Source organism: Ahaetulla prasina, chromosome 1, assembly GCF_028640845.1.
Source record: "Ahaetulla prasina isolate Xishuangbanna chromosome 1, ASM2864084v1, whole genome shotgun sequence".
In the NCBI taxonomy this organism is placed as follows: Eukaryota; Metazoa; Chordata; class Lepidosauria; order Squamata; family Colubridae; genus Ahaetulla; species Ahaetulla prasina.
In genome coordinates this window covers 74,936,256-74,958,693 of record NC_080539.1, presented here as the reverse complement: position 1 = coordinate 74,958,693, position 22,438 = coordinate 74,936,256, and the positions used below count along the sequence as shown (strand labels likewise).

Genomic DNA, 22,438 nt, shown 5'->3' with positions numbered 1-22,438 from the left:
TATTTTATAGTCTCTCATCTTATCCCAATCTATTTCCTTTACAAGTCAAATTCAGGATATTCAGGATAGTCTTCTATCCAAACAGTTGGGATCATCTTACTGTAGCACAACTCAAAAAGAAACCAGACTTGATATTCCTAGCAAAGACAGTTAAAGAATTTCAAGTATTCAGGAGAAACAAAGTTACTAAAACTTGATTTCTCGTATGTTGCAGGACGGCAACGCCACTTTCTCTCCAGTTCCGCTTGGCTCATTAGGTGCTAATCAGATAAACTCAGCATACCATAGCTAAACGGATTACAGCTAGAAAAGAAAACAATGAAATACAAATAAGCTAATCCTGAAGTTTCATAGAATCTCCAAGTCTGTGCGTGACAAGAAAAGAAAAGTGCTGGGTTAAACCAGTTAAGGGCTATATTTCTGTATGTGAGGGCTTTTCTGGATGAATAAGAAAGCTGCTTATTTTCTCTTAGTGGAAAAGTCACACGAACAATAATCCGCAGTCTATATTTACTGACATCTATGAGAGAAAAGCTGTAGTGTCAGATAGGATTGCAATTTTATGTTCATAAGATCCACTGTATACCATAGCTGTTTTGGGATATATGCTAGTGATTTGATTAAATGACTGCAATGCTAGGCCAGCCTTCTTTGGACTCTTTTGATGCTATTGTAAGCTATCACAGATTTGTGATTTCATGTGAGAAGAAAGCAATGATGGTCTTAGAAAGTAATTTAAAGATAGAGGCTGATGACGCATGTCCCAAGGAAGTCTGAAATAGATTTTTAACTCCACAAACCATAAACTGGTAAGTTTACCAGAGATTTAAAAAATTTAAAGAATTCACAACCTCTTGTCTAAAAACCTGGATTTCTAATTTTTTCCAGTAGACCAAAAACAATCTGGAATCTCTCTTTCCCAGAATATGTTCGTGAAACTAGCAGGTATTAATCCATTGGTTAAAAATATGGGAAATCAAAAACAGACTTTATAAAACAAAACAATAAAAAACGATAGCACATTTTTGCCTCATATTCAGCTTCCAAAAGATGAGAGACAAGCGGTTTTTTTTTTTTCAAAAAAGGCAGGAAAAGTGAACACCATAGCTCATAAGGACAGCATGATTGAACTTTTATTTCTTTGTGAATGCCATACATTGCCATGGCTGTCTCCCAGCAATGATGGGGATTTAACAATAGCTATTATATACATTCTTGTCCCTATTCTTATATCAAAACTATACAGTACTAGAAATTGATTTTGCAGGACAATTTTCATTTTGAAGAAAACTATTTTAAAAGGATGTAGAAAGTTCTTTGGGATGAATCAAGCTTTAGACAAGATCCCTATTACAGCTAACATCAAAAACATCATTAAAAAAGGACAACAAAGAATGTTCTTTCTGCGCCAACTCAGTAAGCTCAAACTGCCCAAGGAGCTGCTGATCCAATTCTACAGAGGAATTATTGAGTCTGTCATTTGCACCTCTATAACTGTCTGGTTCGGTTCTGCAACCCAACAAGAAAAACACAGACTTCAGAGGATAATTAGAACTGCAGAAAAAATAATTGCTACCAACTTGCCTTCCATTGAGGACCTGTATACTGCACGAATCAAGAAGAGGGCCGTGAAAATATTTGCAGATCCCTCGCATCCTGGACATAAACTGTTTCAACTCCTACCCTCAAAACGACGCTATAGAGCACTGCACACCAGAACAACTAGACACAAGAACAGTTTTTTCCCGAAGGCCATCACTCTGCTAAACAAATAATTCCCTCAACACTGTCAGACTATTTACTGAATCTGCACTACTATTAATCGTTTCATAGTTCCCATCACCAATCTCTTTCCACTTATGACCGTATGACTCTAACTTGTTGCTGGCAATCCTTATGATTTATATTGATATATTGATCATCAATTGTGTTGTAAATGTTGTACCTTGATGAAGGTATCTTTTCTTTTATGTACACTGAGAGCATATGCACCAAGACAAATTCCTTGTGTGTCCAATCACACCTGGCCAATAAAAAAATTCTATAAAAAAAATTCTTATGATTTAGTGTCAACCAACCATTATTCAGCTGACAATAGCAGTAATCCAGACTGGCTGGGGGATACTAGATGATACTAGATACTAGTGACTTTCCTTCACTGCTATATTGGAGGTCTCCTCCAATCTTTTCAGAATGGCATACAGGTAATCCTTGATTTACAACAGTTCACTTAGTGACTGTTCAAAGTGACAGTGGCACTGAAGAAAGTGATATGACCATTTTTCACCCTTAAGACCAGCACAGCATCTCCATGGTCAGGAGATCCCACCCTCTGGAACGAGCTTCCCCCAGGGCTTCGTCAACTTCCTGACCTCCGAACCTTCCGCCGCGAGCTTAAGACACATCTATTTATTTGCGCAGGGCTAGCCTAGGGTTTTAGTTTTTAAATTTAGTTTTTAATGGGGTTTTATATTATTTCATTCTAGTGATATTTTTAATTCAGCCTAATTAATAAGTTTTTTAATTGTTGTTTTTACCTGTATTATTTGCATGTTTTTATCTGGCTGTGAACCGCCCTGAGTCCTTCGGGAGATAGGGTGGTATAAAAATTCGAATAAATAAATAAATAAATAATAAATAAATTTACATTCAGACACTTGATAACTGACTCATATTTATGACGGTCGCAGTGTCCTGGTGTCATGTGATCCCCCTTTGTGACCTTTTGACAAGCAAAGTCAATGGGGAAACCAGATTCACTTAACAACCGTGTTACTAATTTAACAACTGCAGCAATTCCTTTAACAAATGTGGCAAGAAAGGTCGTAAAATGAGGCAAAACTCACTGAACAAATTTCTCAGCTAACAACATAAATTTTGGGCTCAATTGTGGTTGTAAGTTGGGGACTATCTGTGTACTTTACTATTCATTAATTCTTTCCTCACAGTTATATAGCCTAATCGTATTCCACCTTGGATACAAGAACTGTATTTGTAGTTTTAATATAATAATAATAATAATAATAACAACAACAACAACAACAACAACAACAACAATAATAATAATAATAATAATAATAATAATATTTTAATTTGTATACCGCCCTTCTCCCGAAGGACTCAGGGCGGTTTACGGCCAGAATAAAATACAACAACAACACATACAATATTAAAAACAAACATTAAAAAACTTATTCAATTTGACCGAATATTAAAATACGATCCACCCTTTAAAATTAATAAAGATTACAAACCCATAAAATCATCTAAAAATTTTAAAAAATCAAGCCAGTCCAGCAAGACGGAATAAATAGGTTTTAAGTTCGCGGCGAAAGGTCCGAAGGTCAGGTAGTTGTCGAAGTCCAGGGGGAAGTTCGTTCCACAGGGTGGGGCCCCCCACAGAGAAGGCCCTTCCCCTGGGAGCCGCCAGCTGACATTGCTTGGCTGACGGCACCCTAAGGAGTCCCTCTCTGTGAGAACGCACAGGTCGCGGGGAGATAGAAGATGGCAGCAGACGGTCCCGTAAGTAACCCGGTCCTAAGCCATGGAGCGCTTTAAAGGTGGTCACCAATACCTTGAAGCGCACCTGGAAGACAACAGGTAGCCAATGCAGTCTGCGCAGGATAGGTGTTACATGGGAGCTCCGAACTGCTCCCTCTATCACCCGCGCAGCTGCATTCTGGACCAACTGGAGTCTCCGGGTGCTCTTCAAGGGGAGCCCCATGTAGAGAGATTGCAGTAGTCCAAGCGAGAGGTAACGAGAGCATGAGTGACCGTGCATAAGGCATCCCGGTCCAGAAAGGGGCGCAACTGGCGAATCAGGCGAACCTGATAAAAAGCTCTCCTGGAGACGGCCGTCAAATGATCTTCGAAAGACAGCCGCCCATCCAGGAGAATGCCCAAGTTGCGCACCCTTTCCATTGGGGCCAATGACTCGCCCCCAACAGTCAGCCGCGGCTGCAGCTGACTGTACCGGGGTGCCGGCATCCACAGCCACTCCGTCTTGGAGGGATTAAGCTTGAGCCTGTTCCTCCCCATCCAGACCCGTATGGCTTCAAGACACCGGGACAGTACTTCGACGGCTTCGTTGGGGTGGCCTGGGGTGGAAAAGTACAGCTGCGTATCATCAGCGTACAGTTGGTATCTCACCCCAAAGCCACTGATGATCTCACCCAGCGGCTTCATATAGATGTTGAACAGGAGAGGCGAGAGAATCGACCCCTGCGGCACCCCACACATGAGGCGCCTCGGGGTCGATCTCTGCCCCCCTGCCAACACCGTCTGCGTCCGGCCAGAGAGATAGGAGGAGAACCACCGAAAAACGGTGCCTCCCACTCCCAAACTCCCCAGCCGGCGCAGCAGGATACCATGGTCGATGGTATCAAAAGCTGCTGAGAGGTCTAATAGGACCAGGGCAGATGAATAACCCTTGTCCCTGGCCCTCCAGAGATCATCCACCAACGCGACCAAAGCCATCTCCGTACTGTAACCGGGTCGGAAGCCGGACTGGAATGGGTCTAGATAGACAGTTTCCTCCAGGTACTGGGGTAGTTGACATGCCACCGCACTCTCTACAACCTTCACCGTAAAGCGAAGGTTGGAGACCGGACGATAATTTCCTAAAACAGCTGGGTCCAGGGAAGGCTTCTTGAGGAGGGGTCTTACCACCGCCTCTTTCAAGGCAGCAGGAAAGACACCCTCCCGCAAGGAAGCATTTGTAATCCCCCTCGTGTCACCTCCTGCGTGGCCAGCACCAACCAGGAGGGGCACGGGTCCAGCAAACATGTGGTGGCATTCAACCTCCCCAGCAACCTGTCCATGTCCTCGGGAGTCACAGGGTCAAAGTCATCCCAATCCGTCTCAACAAGACGTGTCTCGAACCTCTCGTCTGGATCTACCCAATTTTGATCCAAACCATCCCGAAGCTGAACGATTTTATTGTATAGATAACCGTTAAACTCCTCAGCACGCCCTTGTAATGGGTCCTCCCGCCCCTCCTGTTGAAGGAGAGAGCGGGTCACCCGAAACAGGGCGGCCGGGCGGTTATCTGCCGACGCAATGAGGGAGGAAACGTAAGAACACTTCGCATCCCTCAATGCCACTAGGTAGGTCCTACTATAGGACCTAACTAGTGTCCGGTCAGCCTCCGAACGGCTGGATCTCCAAGCGCTCTCTAGGCATCTTCTCCGGCGTTTCATCTCCCTCAGCTCCTCGGAGAACCAAGGAGCTGGTTGAGACCTACGCCGGGTCAGAGGCCGCAAAGGCACGACACAGTCCAAAGCTTCAGCCGCGGCCTGTTCCCAGGCCGCGACTAGTTCTTCAGCTGTGCCGCGGGCCAGATTCTCGGGAACCAGCCCAAGCTCCGTCAGGAACCTCTCTGGGTCCATCAGGCGCCTGGGACAGAACCAACGTATTGGTTTCGTCTCCTTGAGGTGGTGAGTAGCGGTCCGAAGTCCAGATGAAGAAGAGAATGATCTGACCATGACAAAGGCTCGATAACTAAATCATTTAAAATCAGATCATTCGACCACTGGCCAGAGACAAAAATCCGATCTAGAGTGCCTCCCCCAATGTGGGTAGGGCCGTCCACTAATTGAGTCAGGTCCATGGCCGTCATGGAAGCCATGAACTCCCGAGCCATCGAGGATGCCACGCCAGTTGATGGCAAGTTGAAATCCCCCATGACCAACAGTCTAGGGGTTTCAACTGCCAACCCGGCCAGCAACTCCAACAGCTCGGGCAGGGCTGTTGTCACGCAGCAAGGAGCCAGGTACGTGATCAACAAGCCCACGTCAGTCCTACGACCCCACTTCACATAGAGGGATTCACAACCAGCTATCTAAGGCACAGTGGTCTCCCTCGGTTCCAGGCTTTCCTTAATAATAACCGCCACCCCGCCACCCCTACTTTGGGCCCTCGGTTGATGGAATGTTTGGAAACCTGGTGGGCACATCTCCACTAGGGGGACCCCCCCTTCCGTGCCCAACCAGGTCTCCGTAATGCCCATAATATAAGTTAAGGGAAGTGATTGCTGGAATTTACTAACTTCTTTTGGCCTTCACACTAAGCTTTTCATCTCAGATTTTCCCACAGCCACTGACAACTTCAGGATATGATACCAGGTTATGTTTGGCAATATTTTGCCAAAACTGGATCTGCTTCACCAGGGAAGATCCACCAGGGAGGATCTTCTGGGGTCATCGCTTCTTAAAGAGGTTTCAGACTAGGTCATCTTTTAGGAAGTGAGTTTAAAATGCTATTATTCTGGCAAGCTTTTGGTCCTTAGTATGGGCAACCATCATAGCGGACTTTCATTACTTTATTTTTTTATTTACCGTATTTCCCAGAATCTGCATGGATTGGGGCAGCATATAAGTATTGTTACATAAATGAAACCACTTAGCAAATCATCTTCATACAGTGATAAAACAGGAATGAAACTATAAATCACAAATGGGAATCGTGTCTTAGTATGCTTAGAGTAGATCCATTGATTATAGGATCTAGGAGTCCTAGTGGACAACCACTTAAAAATGAGCCAGCAGTGTGCTGAAGTCACCAAAAAATCCAACACAATCCTAGGGTGCATTAACAGGGAGACAGAATCAAGATCACAAAGATCATAAAGTGTTAATACCACTTTATAATGCCATGGTAAGGCCACACTTGGAATATTGCATCCAGTTTTGGTCACCATGATATAAAAAGATGTTGAGACTCTAGAAAGAGTGCAGAGAAGAGCAACAAAGATGATTAGGGGACTGGAGGCTAAAAAGCATATGAAGAACAGTTACTGGAATTGGATATGTCTAGACTAGTGAAAAGGACTAGGGGTGACATGATAATAGTGTTCCAATATTTGAGGGGCTGCTACAAGGAAGAGGGGGTCAACCTAGTCTCCAAAGTACCTGAATGCAATACAAGAAGCAATGGATGGAAACTAATCAAGGAAAGGACCTAGAATTAGAACTAAGGAGAAATTTCTTGACAGTAAAATCAATTAATCAGTGGAACAGCTTGCCTTCAGAAGTTGTGGGTACTCCATCACTAGAGATTTTAAAGAAAAGATTAGACGGCCTTTATCCGAAATTACTTGAACCGAGGGTTGGACTAGAAGACATTCAAGGTCTCTTCCAACTCTGTTATTCTGAAAATTGGAGAGCTTTTATTTCATAAAAACCTACGTCTTACTGATTGTACTGAATTTAACCCTGGATTCCCTCTTTGATATTCTGCATGTTTCATGTTTGTTTATTTATTAAACATGTTTAGCTACAAGTATTAGATCTATAACAGTAGAATAACTTTAAACACAATTAAAAGAGGAGATCTTAACTCAGCATTGACCCAGCACTTATTATGACTTAATTTCTGGATGATCTAGATTTTTTTTTGCATACCTAGTACAGATAGGGTAACAGTTTCCTTTATTAAAATCAGAAAGAGGAAAATGTATTTCTTTTTCATCACAACTGAACTGAGAAATAATTCACATCTTTCAATGCTTCCCACAAATAGATAAATATAAGGGGCAATATAAAAAATGAAAGAATAATAACCCTGCAATCTGTGAAGGATGGAGTCTTTGTACAACAGGAGTTCATGGATATCTACTGCTACTATTGAGGGCATAATGTGCAAATGAAAACATTAACTAAATACATACAGTAGCTCTTTTGTGATCCGGTTTCATCCTATTATACCAAGATAAGGATCTAGGCGTTGCCATAAGCTTCTAATTGCTTCAACTACAATATACAAATGAGAAATCAATTCTCACAGCTCCTCAAATTCTTAGTGAAAATAAATTCTTATCCAAAAGTTTACATAAAGCAGATTTCCAATCACTTTGCCTAAACAGAAATCCAGACACTTAAGAGCAATACACCTTTAAAATCTGAGCAAGATCCTGGACAGCCATTTGTCTGGAATAGGACAGGATCTTCTGATTGAGCAGAGAGTTGGACTATTTGATCTCTAAGGTCCCTCCCAACTCTGTAATTACTGTTTCATTTACTGTACATTTCAATTGTACTTAGAGAAAGGAAAAGATCTACCTTAGGAAGAAGATAAGAGAGATAGAACAGGATAGAAAAAAAAATCTGTTAATGGGAACAGGAACAGAAACAGACGTCCAAAATTGCAACCTTACGGGAAGAAGAAGTGATAAAAATGTCTGCCATCATTTTTTCATTTGAATAGCTGGATGAATTTACCTCGTTACTATACATTGGCTAAAAAAAGGGAGAGAAAAATACATTTATTAAGGGCAGAAAAATGAGCAAAATTATTTCAGTTCTTCAGAACTGAAGAAGCTTCTTGGATGAGAAGCAAAACATTTTCAAGGAAAAAAAACAAGAAAGTCCAGATGCCTTTGAGAAAAGCACTTTGGGATAATTATAACCTGGGTGATTTTTTTTTGATTTTTTAATTTTTTTTTAGAACAAACCACATACAGTATATTTTTTGAACAAAAATATCAGCCAAGTACATAATCAAACCCAATTCAATTTTCCACCACCCTCTTGTATACTTTTTAAAAATGTATTTCCCTTCCCCCATTTTAATTTTCATTATTTGCATATCTCTAACACAAAGTTCAATCTAACCCTCTGTCCTGAATTTAACTCTTTAATCAAGTCTAGCCCCCCCCTTTTTTGTCCCCCTTCTCTCTCCCATCTAAATTAAAACCCTATATTCCCAATTAAAAGTTTCTTTCTTTTCAATCTTTATATCATCAACATCTATAATTCCATCCATAAACATTTTTTAAAAAACCATTTATCTTAATTTATTGAAAGAAAAACAAAAACAAAGACAAAAGACAAAATAATATTAACATTCATTATTTCAAAAGCTCTCTTATGTATTTAATTCTTAACTCTTTAATATTTTCCAAAGAATCTCTTGTGCATTTAATTCTCATCTCTTTTATATTTCAATCTTAACCTGTGTTAGTTTCCTTCTTGTTTTTCTTTAAAAGTCCTTGCTTTGACAAAATATGTCTTACATTTGAATAAATCCTACCTATTTCCATAGTTTCAAATATCAATCATTTCTTTATCAATAAAGATTCCAGAATTTATCATTCTCAAGCCTGGGTGATTGAGAACCTCTATAAACATCTCAAAACGTGAGGTGAGCCAAGCCTCACTCTGTTTAATGCCCTTTGCATGTGCTGACACTAAATTTATTTTCCTAGCATTTGGAGGGTTCCAGGCAAGAAAAGCTGAGCTGGTTTTTACTGGTTTATATATAATATTGAAGGTGTCACAGTTAATTCTTCTATAATATTGTAAATGTAAAAGAAGAGAGAGAGAAAATTCAACACAAATTATAAAAGTGGTTCAGAATATGAGTTAAATATGAGCTAAAGCCTTAAAAACCGCAAAGCTGTTTTTGTCTCATTGAAATCTCAGAAGAGAAGCCGTCTCTTCTGAGAAAGAAAATCTTGGTGAATTGTAAAATAATTCAGTAACTTCGAAAGATTCTGAATGAAGAATGAGAATTTATCATACAGTTAGGAAATTAGAAAAGTAGAGAATCCAATGGCTCCATCTAATGGCCAAGGTTAAAAAAAGCAATAATTATAGAGATGTTCAGAAGATGATAGTATCTGAGAATAGAATTTAGAATATTTTTTCATTGGCCAAGTGTGATTGGACACACAAGGAATTTGTCTTGGTGCATAGGCTCTCAATGTACATAAAAGAAAAGATAACTTCATCAAGAATTATAAGGTACAACATTTAATGATAGTCATAGGGTACAAATAAGCAATCAGGAAACAATCAATATCAATATAAATCATAGGGATACAAGCAATAAAATTACAGTCATACAGTCATAAGTGGAAGGAGATGGGTGATGGGAACGATGAGAAGATTAATAGTAGTTCAGACTTAGTAAATAGTTCGACAGTGTTGAGGGAATTATTTGTTTAGCAGTGGTGGCGTTCGGGAAAAATCTGTTCTTGTATCTAGTTGTTCTTTGGTGCAGTGCTCTATAGCGTCGTTTTGAGGGTAGGAGTTGAAACAGTTTATGTCTTATATTAGTTTATTAGTTTATACAGTTTATGTATCTTATATTAATGTGGATGTTCAATAGGATCAAACCTGATTAGGAAATCCACTTGGGAAAAGCAGGGCTGATGACTAGACTGGAAATATCCTAGAAGAGTGTTTCTCAACTGTGGAAATTTTAAGATGTGTGAACTTCAACACCTAGGGGCTGAAGTTCACACATCTTAAAAAGTTGCCACAGTTGAGAAATTCTGTCCTACAAGGTGGCATTGTTGAGCTACTTTCATGTTAGTGGCAAGAAAACAATAAATATTTGTCATAGCATCACGATGAATCCAACTCAATTTAAAGGAAGCATTATTTTCCATTTTTTGGAAAGTTTACTATCAATAATCTTCAATAGTAGCTGGCAATCTAGTAGCACAAAAAATGATGAGCCAAACTGACCAATCATAAAAGAGACCTGCTACATCTAGAATAACTTACTCAGCTCTACTATATGAAGATGTCAAACTTCTTTGAGAAGAAGTTTGAACCTGTGAAAACAGGTAGTCCTTGACTTACAACCATTTGTTAATGACTGTTCGAAGTTATGGTACTGAAAAAAGTGACTTACGACCATTTTTCACACTTACTGTTGCTTAGCAACAGAAATTTTGGGCTTAATTGTGGTTGTAAGTTGAAAAGTCTCTGAATGCATTTATTAAAACAGTTTGTTTCAGGCATTTCATGATTAAAAGTTGTAGAAATGGGATCAAAGATGTGGTAAAGTCTCCACTATTCAAACTTACCACTGATGACTTTCAGCACTTGATGGATCCAAGTTAACTGCATTCTCTCCAACAAGTTTTCCTGAAAAAGGTGCATTTTACTGATTTTAGCAATATGCATAAAGTAATATTAGATCATGCTCCATCCACGCAACAATAAATACAATTATATATTGATTGTGACCTTAAATGGGGAATTTATCTTATTTGGCTCCAGATTAATTTAATTCAGCAGGACACACATCTAGGATAAAACAAACGTGGTGTAGGCAGGGGTCCAAGTCCCACCTCAGCTGTTGAAGGAAATATAGAGCTACTGTCTCTCAGCATAACCTTGTTCCCAAGGATGCTTTTAGGAGAAAGTTGGAAAAGGCATGTTGCCTTCAATTCTCAAGGGAAAGATGTACTAAATGTATGTAGTGCTTTGATTATCGTAAATGGTCCTAAATATTTAGGCCCTAATTTCTTGCACGGCAGCCTTAGTTTGATATAATTAGTGGACAAATATACACGATCTCCTACTCGGAAAGGCTTGGGTTCCCTCCTTCTCTTATCCACTTGCATTTTGCATTCGGTAGCAGCCTTTTGTAATGCTTGTTTTTTTAAAAAAAAATTATTTTTATTACAATTTTTTTTCATAACAATTGTACATATTCAACAGAGCTGTGACATTATTGTATATTTCGAATCTACCTTCCATATAATTTCTATATACATTATATACATCTAATCATCAATAGCCTTATATATATTTTGTTTTCTATTTCTATTGATTGTCCATGTGTACCAGTTTTCCCAGACCGCATAGTATTCTGAATCTTCTTTTTCTTGTAGTTCTATGGTAAACCTGTCCATTTCTGCACAGTCATATACTTTTTGGATAATCAGACTCTCTGGTGGTATGATACTAAGTTTCCAATATTGCGTGAACGCAATCCTTGCCGCTGTTAGAATGTGCAAAATCAAGTATCTTGTTTTTTTAACTAATTTTGTCTTAAACATTCCCAAAAGAAATGTTTCTGGATTCAGTTCAATTGGGCATTTTGTTATATCCTGTAACCATCCCTGTATCTTAATCCAGTACTTTTTTAGCTTTGGGGCATGTCCACCAGGCATGAAAGAAGGTACCTTGATGTTGATTACATTTCCAGCACTTTGGGCTTAGGTTAGGGTACATTTTGGCCAACCTATCTGGTGCTAGGTGCCAGCGGTAAAGCATTTTATATTGATTTTCTTTGTAAGCAGTAGATTTGGTTAATTTTAAATTTTTATTCCAGATTAATTCTCAATTATCTAAATCTATATTGTGCTCTATATTCTTTGCCTGTAACACTTGTTTTACATGAGGCCAGACATCTCGGATTTTTTCTGACACAACTGTGGCTGAGCGAGTCGAGAGGAAGTCAGCGCTGAGAGCTTCTGAACTCTCAGCCCCTTTTAAACATCCCGCGCTGCTCATGCCCCGCCCCATGGCTGAACTACTCCGTTGATTGGACGCCCAGCCGCTCTCTCCCTCCTCTTTGCCATGTCAGCCTCAGCTGCCATGTCATCTACTAAATCCCGGAACTAAAGCAGCTCTTCCTAACACCCAGCCCTCATCTCCCTCTATCCCCGCCCCCAGTGTGCTGATTCCTTTCCCATGCTTGCCAAACGCAGATCCCTGCAGCCCTCAAAAAAGTCCTTGATATGTCATCCCTTTGGATCTTTGATTAGAGGCTGCTCCCATGATCCATATCCCTGTAGCGTCATGTGTCAAGCCAGAGCTGGGCTCAACAGTATGTCATAAATAAATAAATATATTCAGCTTTGTAATTAATATTTTGAAAACTACAATGCATGTTTTGGTAGAAAATTAAAAAGAACCTGAAACAGAATAAAACCTGAAGCCCTATCCCTAGCATTCCCTGTGTATTCAGAATTGAACTGGGGCAGGGAAGCTCCATCTCTGAAATTCCACTAATATACTTGCTTAGCTAAATATTCTCACCATCTTTCTTGGTGTGAGACTGCCCTGGTACAAACAAAGAAAAGTAAAGAGGGAATCAGATTAGGATTGTTACCAAAATTATTTCTCTGCCTCAGCTGGTTAAATGAGCCACATCTTATTTTTAGCAGAAACAATAATAAAACAGCATTCCTGATATATTTCTAGTTTGAACAAATTTGCATTAAAATCTATCTGAGCAGCCAACCTTCAACAGCATAATTCTTTTTCTCCTCAGCATCTGTAGTTAACTCAAACATGTCCCCATAAGCTCGGACAAGTCTCCAAAGAAAGCCAGGCTGGTTTTGATACTGCTTGCAAACAAAAGAAATGCATTAGATTGGCTTTATTGTAGAGATCCTTTGACGTATTTAAAATGCATGTTCCCCCAATCCCCATGTGCCATTCTGTAAGCAATTACATTGTCTTGTATTTTAAATTCATTGGGTTCATGCCAGTGGTGAAATCCAAACCGGTTTGCTACCACTTCGCTGGCCTCGCATGCACACTTCACGCCAACTGCGTGCTGCACGTGCATGCATAGTCCGCACCAAAATGAGGCTTTGGAAGGTAAGCAGAACAGCAAGGGGGGGGGGAATCAGCTGTGGCGCGTGATTTAGCTTTGCTAGAAAGCAGGATTTCCTGCTTTCTAGCAAAGCTAAACCCCACTGCAAGGCTGATCGTCAGAAATACTGGTTCGGAGAAACCGATAGCTTTTTTAAACTACTTTTTTAAACTACGGGCTCACCCGAACCGGTAGCTTTTTTTTTTTACTACCGGTTTGCCCGAATTGGTAGTTTTTATCACTACCGATTTGCCCAAACCAGAGTGAACCGGTAGCATTTCACCCCTGGTTCATGCATTATTGTGTTGTGCTTTGTTCATTTACTAAACTTTTGAAGCTGCCTGACTCCAACCAATTTGGAACTGTTCACAGAACGAAGAACAACTTAAAACAATGAAATACAATAAATTAGGCCAAAACAAATTACAAGGTAATTACAAGATAGCAATCCAGACAACCCATGAAAAAGCAGGGAGAGAGCCATCCACCCTAGGCCAAGATCTGGGAGAACAGTCAGGTTTTCAAGGCTTCCTGGATACCATTAGAATGGGAGCCGTATGGATCTCATGGGGGCCCTAATTTGAGAGGGAAGGTGCCACTACAGACATTGTACCCTTCCTGGGTCCCAAAAGATGACACTGTTTAATTGAGGAGACTCAGAGTGCACTCCAAATAAATGACCCTATGCCAAAAAAAAAAAAAAACTTTTTCAGAGTTTTCTGTTGCAGCAAATAATAGGATCTAGAATTTATATGTTTTAAAGTCTCTGCAGTAAAGTAAGATTTTTTTTTTGCTGTACGGCCTGCCAGATTTCTATAAATAGTGACATGGAAGCAGTAAAGTATTTTTTTTCCTTTTTCCAGCAAACTGAACTAATATACGGTAGCTTATTTTGACCCTTCAAATGCATTTATCCAACCACTGAAATTTATTCATTCATTCATTCATACAGTTCAGGGGACCCCAACATTTGTTGAAAACATGCTATGGGGTTTTGTATGAACCAGTTGCCATGGTGGGTACATCTAGCAACAATAATTTGGCAAAATGCAAACCAACATCTCCCCTATGCATTAAAGACTCTTTTATCACCTGAGCCAACGGTTGTCTTTCTTTCCTAGGCAAGGGGGCTGCCTATGAAGAAAGCATCACTAGTATTTCCTTAGAATGGCCACAGGCATCATATATGATGCAGTGCCAGCTCCCTCCTATCACCTTCATTTTAGTGTAAACAAGAGAAGTTCCTAGCAATCTTGCTCTGCATTCTATGTTTTTGTACTAAATTCTGTTTGTACTAAATTCTACAAACAAAATGGGAAGTCCTTGTTTGCTGCTAGAATCCCTTCATCCATGATTGGAAACTAACCAAGGAGAGAAGCAACCTAGAACTAAGGAGAAATTTCCTAACCATGAGAGCTATTAACCAAAGCAATGGCTTGCCTTCAGAAATTGTGGGTGCTCCATTACTGAAGGCTTTCAAAAGGAAACTGGACAACCATTTAACTGAAATGGTATAAAGTTCCTTGTTCGAGCACGAGGTTGGATTAGAAGACCTCTGAGATCCCTTCCAACTTTATTATTCTATGTTCTATCTTCTCTCTGACCCCACAGTAAAAGCCACATTGACTCTCATATAAACCAAAAATTTAATGTGGGAAGAAAGCCTATGCTGGTCTGTTGGCAACCAGAAAAGGGAAACCAGGAGAGGTGGAACTTGTACATGGATGTGGTGTAATGGTTAGAGTGAAGTATTGCAGGCTAATTCTGCTGACTGTCAGTAGTTCGAGTCTCACCATGCTAAAGGTGATTCGGCCTTCCATCCTTCCGACATTGGTAAAATGGGAACCCAGATTGTTAGGGGCAATATGGTAACTCTGTAAACTGCTTAGAGGGCTGTAAAGCACTATGAAGTGGTATATAAGTCTAAGTGCTATTGCTAAGTCCTATTTCCCATCTGCATTGAATAACCATAACCACTTATATGGGTAGCCCACCCTCAGCAAATATTTGGGAATGTTAATCAGAGGTCATTTTTAAGCAATGAAATTATTTCCCCTTAAAACCAATCTACTCAAATGTGTCCTTAAACTTCAACATGACTAAAACTTTTAAAAGTACATCTTAAAAGGCACTGAACTATCGACCATACCTCTTCTTCTCTTTCAAGCAATAGTTTGAAGCTTTCTCTTTTCTCATGTTCCGAGCCACCATGCATTCTGTCCACCTCCTGCAGGAGATTAAATAAGTCTATTTTTTCTTCTGGTGACAAAGAGGATACAGAGGAATTGATCCATCCTTTTTCTTCTTCAGATTCTCCTTCAGTATCAGTATGAGCTGTCATGTAACTAAAATAGAAGAGGAGAAACATAATCTCTTCTTAAAAACCACATGGTTATATTGCAGCTTGTAACTGTTCTTTTTTTTTTCCTAATTAACATAGCTTAAGAATTCTGCAAAGTATGCAATGTTGAGCATTTTCATTAATTTTGCAATATCCACAGAACAAGTCCTTTCTTTTTAAAGGATTGAAATGTTTTCATTGGAAACTAAGAGATATATATATGGTTATATGTTGTATTCACAACAGAATATCTTACGCCACCAGGCTTGAAATTTTGGGCTTGGACAACCTAGAACTACACCACCTTCGGTCTGACCTAAGCATAGTACAAAAAATTATCTGCTATAACATCTTACTTGTCAATGACTACTTCAGCTTCAACCACAATAATACACGAGCATATATACAAACTCAAATATTGTATATACAATATATACAAACTCAAGGTAAACCGCTCCAAACTTGATTGCAGAAAATACAACTTCAGTAACAGAGTGGTCAATGCCTGGAATGCACTGTCTGACTCTGTTGTTACACCCCCAAACTCCCATAACCATAGACTGTTCATTGTTGACCTCACCCCATTCCTTAGAGGTCTCTAAGGGGCATGCATAAGCGCCCCAGCGTGCCTACCGTCCCTGTCCTACTGTCTCCATTTATTATGTTCATATTTATGTTCAAACCTATACCTGTTATCTTTTTACATGTTTGACAAGCTAAATAACATAAAAAAATTAGTTTCAGTTAAAATGTTTAACTTTTTAAAAGGAAGAAATTATTTTTTAATTTTAATTTCTTTAAAATTACCAACTGAAAATTTCTTCAGACAATTTAATTGTAGAAAAGATACCCAATGGAATTATAGGTTTTTAAATGCAACCATTTGGAACTAACAACATTTCTGCACCAAATAAAAAATGTTCTGACATTCAGAGGTATTAAGATTTAGTATTATTTACTAAATCACAAGACCTTGAGAAAAGATAAATTATCTCTTAGTTTCCAATGAAAACATTTCAATCCTTTAAAAAGAAAAAACAGTCAAGGTCTTGTTCTTACCCTTGAAAAGACTGTACTGGATATTGCAAGTTGTTGTTGCAGTTCTTAGTTTTTGTCCCACAAGATTTCATAGTCTGCTTGTTTTTGAACTGTGCTCACCTACTTCTTATAGCAAAGCTACCAATGCATGATGCAACAAGGGGGTTTGTTTTTCAGTCGGCTTACTGCAGAATCCGAAATTTATTAGCTGAGAGGGAGTGACTGACCGAAGTCCACCCACTGGACCTCTGTGAATGGAGAAGGACCGGTACTCCCTCCTTCTAGTCCAGCACATTAACCACTATGCCACACTGGGTCTCTTAGTGCAGTATTTGTTATGCCAGTAAAATTCAAGCCGTCAAATTCATCATTACAAGTTTGCAAATACTGTACTGATTTCTTATAAGTTTGCAAGAGCTTTTTAAATCTGCTATATGTTTTTTTGTCTATGAAAATTAGTACATTCAATATCGGGGAAGAGGAAGAATTTTATTTCAACTTCTCTCTCTACTGTAGTCTGTAGAGCTTATAGATTATAAATATTATTATTATTATTATTATTATTATTATTATTATTATTATTATTATTATTATTATTATTATTATTATTATTATTTAAATTTTTATACCGCCCTTCTCCCGAAGGACTCAGGGCGGTGTACAGCCAGAAATAAAATACAGAATATGTACAGTTAAAAACGAATTAAAATATAGCAAAATTACGAAAAAGGCTGATAATTAAAATTTAAATTTAAAATATTTAAAATATTAATAAAACCCCAATTTAAAATCAAACTATTATGCCAGTCCCGCTTGAATAAATAAGTATGTTTTTAGCTCACGACGGAAGGTCCGAAGATCAGGCACTTGACGTAGGCCAGGGGGGAGTTCATTCCAGAGCGTCGATGCTCCCACAGAGAAGGCCCTACTCCTGGGGGCCGCCAGCCGACATTGTTTGGCGGAAGGCACCCTGAGGAGACCCTCTCTGTGAGAGCGTACGGGTCGGTGGGAGGCATAGGGTAACAGCAGGCGGTCTCATAAGTACCCAGGTCCTAAGCCATGGAGCGCTTTAAAGGTCGTAACCAAAATCTTGAAGCGCACCCGAAAGACCACAGGAAGCCAGTGCAGACTACGGAGCAGTGGTGTTACGTGGGAGCCACGCGCGGCTCCCGTTACTACTCGCGCAGCTGCATTCTGGACTAACTGCAGTCTCCGGGTGCACCTCAAGGGCAGCCCCATGTAGAGAGCATTGCAGTAATCCATAAATAAAGAAGACAACGTAGTAGTTGCATTGGTAAAGACAGCCCTCACGGGTAAACCAAGCATCTCTACTTCTTGCAATTGGTTCAGCTTTCCATCCAAGCACACTGGTCTTCCCACATCAAGGAATATAAATCTGTCAATCAATCTTGAACATGTTTGATGAACATGTAAAAAAAAGCTAGAATTTACTCAGAAGATTTTAAAGATTAATACGCAACTGAAACCACATTTTTTTCTTTTGGGATCGATGGACAAAACAATTGGAAAAAAAGGTTTTGGAGCTTTGGTTTTTTTACATAACTGTAGTGAGATTATTGTAGGAAATCTGTAGTGAGTCGCAGAGAACCATTAGAGAGCATTTCACCAAGGCAGCCTTCGTCAGCACCATCTTGGTTCAATTGAGATTATTGTATGTATGATGATAGAAAGATGCGGCACAACCTACAGTGGAGGAATGGTTGGTGAAGATGATGGAACTTGCTTAGATAGCTAAATTGAATTCTTTATCAGAGAAAAGACAATACCTATGTTTATTGCTGAATACAAGCTCTTAGTAAACCTTTTGTATGAAACAGGAAAAAATGAAATTATGACTTACGGTTTCGATGATTAGACAGGGTAGATTATAGAAAGAAGCATTATGTTGTAAACATGGAGTATAAAGTAAAATTATAATTGTATTTCTAACTGCTGCAAACAAAACTGGAAGTTATTTCTTTGTAACTTTTTCCTTTCTTGTCTATTTTTCTTTCCTTTTTCCCCTTTCTTGCAACTTTATCTTTGTTTGATTTAGTTTTTAATCTTCCTTTATAACAAGTAATAAAAATTATATATAAAATGTACCTCACTTTTATGGGCTTTTTATCTTTTAAAAACTAAGCATTTCATTAACACAATTCCAAATATTTTTAAAATACCCACCCGCCTTCACTTTCAGCCTCTTCAGAACTGGTGGCATCAGATACGCCTTGAGCTGCTGCCTCAGTTTTTCGCTTCTTTACAAGCCTATGGGAAGGGCTGGTTCTGCGACTTTCTGTTTTTCCTTGAAGTTCATCTCGAACAAGTTCATCCAACTTTGGAATAGCTTCCTTCAGAAACGTCAATTCTCTTTTAAGTTCTTCCACACTTATCACCAAGCCATTCAATTTCTCCAGGATCTGAAGCTGTCTTCCTTGTAACAGCAAAACGGTCCTTTCCTCTTGGTGAGTTTCATGTGGAAAATCTATTAAATCAAAACTGCTGGCTGAATTTGGATATATGGGCAAATGCATACCTTTGCTGCGTTTGTATGTCTTGAGAAACCAACACAGGGCAAAGGTTACTCCAGCAGCTCCTGCCATTAAGCCAAATAGTAGCCTTTTGTTTTCAAACTGGGACATGCCTGCTGCTTCTGAAAGAGTGTACAAAGCAGAAGAGAAACCATGGTTTAATGCTTTCTGTGAAATACCTTGCTTTTTGCAAAAGACAGGCTAGAGCACAGGTGTCAAACTCAAGGCCCATGGGCCATATCCGGCCCACGGGGTGCTTAGATCTGGCCCACAGGACCGTCCTGGAAACAGCAAAGAACTGGCCCATGGTGTCTCACTTCTAGATACTGCCCAGGCAATTGTAGACTAGTTGGTCTACTGTTCCTCCCACAGCCCAATTTCTCAAATTAAAATAATGTGGAATACAGAAATGGGACACAACGCAGAAATAGTCCAAATTAGGTGTGAGTCAGATTCTTCCATGACCATGCAACTAACAAGTGAGTAGTTATTGGATAACCAAGTGTATTGTCTGAAAGGTGTTTCCCCCCCCCCACCCCGCCATTCAATAGACAACTGGAGTCCAGTTGCCTTTTGAAGAAAAAAAAAAGCACCTTGAGACAACTATGACCTGGATGACTGAGAATCTCCACAAACAACCAAGTGTCTTATTGGTGGAAGCAGAGGGTGTAGGAAGAACAAATGCAGGGAAATAAATAGTTGCAATATAACATGTGTTAGCATGCTGCATCCAAAGTGTTTAAAACAGAACTGATCACACCTACAATAGATCAACTGGCTTTGGGCCTTTCCCAAATATCAAGCTGGTATCACCAATTAAGATTTTATATACCTTGGAGCAGTAGGACAGGTTTGGCTTAATACAAATCTTCATTTCAGTAGACCAATTTAAAGGAGAGGATATCTGATATTTACAAGTGTCCATTAAATCAAAGACAAATGTTGTTAGTCAATGTGTAAAAACAGATTTGTTCTTGCAAAGCCAATCACGTTGATCTTTGATACATCAAGGTTTCACTGAAATTTAAACCCAATGCAAAGGGGACAGGACAAGGCTGTTTAAATTATTGGTCTGGAATGAGAAGAGGAAACTGTGACAGGGTCAAGGATGAAGGCTGATATTTTCATACCATGACTGCACTGCATTAAGTTGCATATGGAGTAGTGCCTACATTGAAAAAATAACAATAACTTCCTATTTCCTAAATGGGATTAGAAGGTGCCGAGCGAGTAAACAATTCATACTGTTGAAACTATCCAGCTCCAGTTTTCCATACACTGCTAAAAACTTGGTTGAGACTTGGTTGACCTGCTTCAGCATAATCATTCATTAGATTTTTAAAATGTTACTTAGAAGCAGATATTAATTAAATCTCATATTCCGTATGGTAGTAAATAATTCAAGGAAAATCAATTTAAGATAAGAGTATCCAGGGTCATAACTTTTGTTGGCTCAAATACCGGTAATCTAATGATACCTGAAAGGCAAACCTCAGAACTAAACTAAATTCAGGAAAAGTTATTTCTACGAAGTCCTGCCTATGACTGTTTTGTGGGACATTTATTTTAATAGAGCAAAAGCTTTGGAGAGGTCGTCTACCTATGACTTAATAATAATAATATTCATTTCTAGGGTGTCTAAAACTATACACTGAAAGCATATGCACCAAGACAATTTCCTTGTGTGTCCAATCACACTTGGCCAATAAAAATTCTATTCTATTCTATTCTATTCTATTCTATTCTATTCTATTCTATTCTATTCTATTCTATTCTATTCTATTCTAAAACTCTATATTTGTGTTCTCTCCCCAGAAAGTCTGTCTCTAACTATGCTGTCCCCAATGCTTTAGGTGAGTTGCTAAGCTGCAGAGGTCGGCTTTCTTATAACCGAAACAACCAAGCGCGTAACCCGAAAATCCATGCATGCTCATTGTGGGCATACAATCACAAGAAGCGGTGCTATATCCAGCCCAGGCAGCCCTAACTGAGCAGAGAGCGCCTAGGCGCAAATTACGCGAGCCTCCGGCGCTGTCGAGGAGGAAAGACGCATCCCTGCACCCGCTTCCGAGCGCCTCTTCTTCTCCTTCAGCCAGCCCCGTTTTCCCTTGCGAAGGACGCAGGCATGCTCAGTTTCCACCTACCGGGGAAGCCCTCCCGCCGGGGCTCCGATCCGGTTTCCCGCTGCTACTTGCGCTCCCGCCGCCGCCGCTTTCCCGCTTCCGCACCTGAGCCTGCGGAGAGACGGCGGCGGAGAAACCGCTCAAGGGCCGCCCACACCGTTTGAGACCCGGATACGAATGGGCGGGCGGTGGACAGCGCTCCCGGGGAAGCGCCGCTTCTTAGTTGTTCGCCAGACGGCAGCTCCCATCGTCCCCTGCCGGTGCCGCTTGTAGGGCGGTGGAAGTTGACCTCCAAACGCGGCTCGAGGACGGCTTTTCACGGACCTGGGAGGACTTCCGGAGTCCTCTGTCAGGGATGGAGACCTCGTTAATCTCCACGAAGGGCTCGCAACGCCAACGCCGCCGTGCATCCGGCTGGCTGAGCCAATTTGGCAGGTTCTCTCCTCCGCTGCTCCTGGCCTCGGAGGTCTCGGAGACCAATACCGGCGGAAACTGTTAGGATGCCCAGTTACCCGTACCGAGTATGAGATTTAACTAATATCGGCACTGAATGCAATAGGAGTTTTGACGTAAATAACGTGGCTGTTTTGTTTGGGAGAAAATCTGAAGGGCATTTCAGGTGGATGGAGGAGAATGAAGGCGTTTTGTCTCCCCGGACAACAGAAAGCAATTTTGTTTATACAAGCGATGCAACTGCTAGTTGAAAATGATCTTTGGAAAACGACCTTTCACTATTTACTTGAAATATATATTATACACAATAAATGAGCCAGAATACTGTTTAATATGTAAACTGGCATGGAAGGAATCCAAATTTTTAACCTTGTGTTAAGTTTGTGTTATGCAATGGCCCAGTTGTGAAAGGCAATAAAAGAAATTAAAACGACTGTCCTTTTTTTTCAGTCAATTTACAATAAATCCTTTAAGTTACATTCAAAATAGTAATTTACAATCAAACTATTTTTATATTTTATTTGTTATCTTAACATACGTTGAGCGGTGGACAAACATCATAGAAACTTGCTTGTTTGGTGAAACCAGACTCAGATTCCTAGTTGTGAATA

General features: G+C 39.9%; 1 protein-coding gene across 1 annotated transcript in view; it reads right to left on the bottom strand.

The window, feature by feature from the left end:
* Positions 1–21,926, bottom strand: part of RMDN2 (regulator of microtubule dynamics 2) — a 36,953-nt gene extending 15,027 nt beyond the window's left edge. Inside the window, exons 1-5 of the mRNA XM_058164378.1 lie at positions 21,396–21,926; positions 18,905–19,373; positions 15,491–15,686; positions 12,985–13,087; positions 10,814–10,874 (exon numbers count right to left, since the gene is read on the bottom strand). Of these exons, the coding sequence (XP_058020361.1) occupies positions 10,814–10,874; positions 12,985–13,087; positions 15,491–15,686; positions 18,905–19,362 (818 nt within the window). The 5' untranslated portion in view covers positions 19,363–19,373; positions 21,396–21,926. The remainder of the gene's footprint in view (positions 1–10,813; positions 10,875–12,984; positions 13,088–15,490; positions 15,687–18,904; positions 19,374–21,395) is intronic.
* Positions 21,927–22,438: the final 512 nt, after the last annotated feature.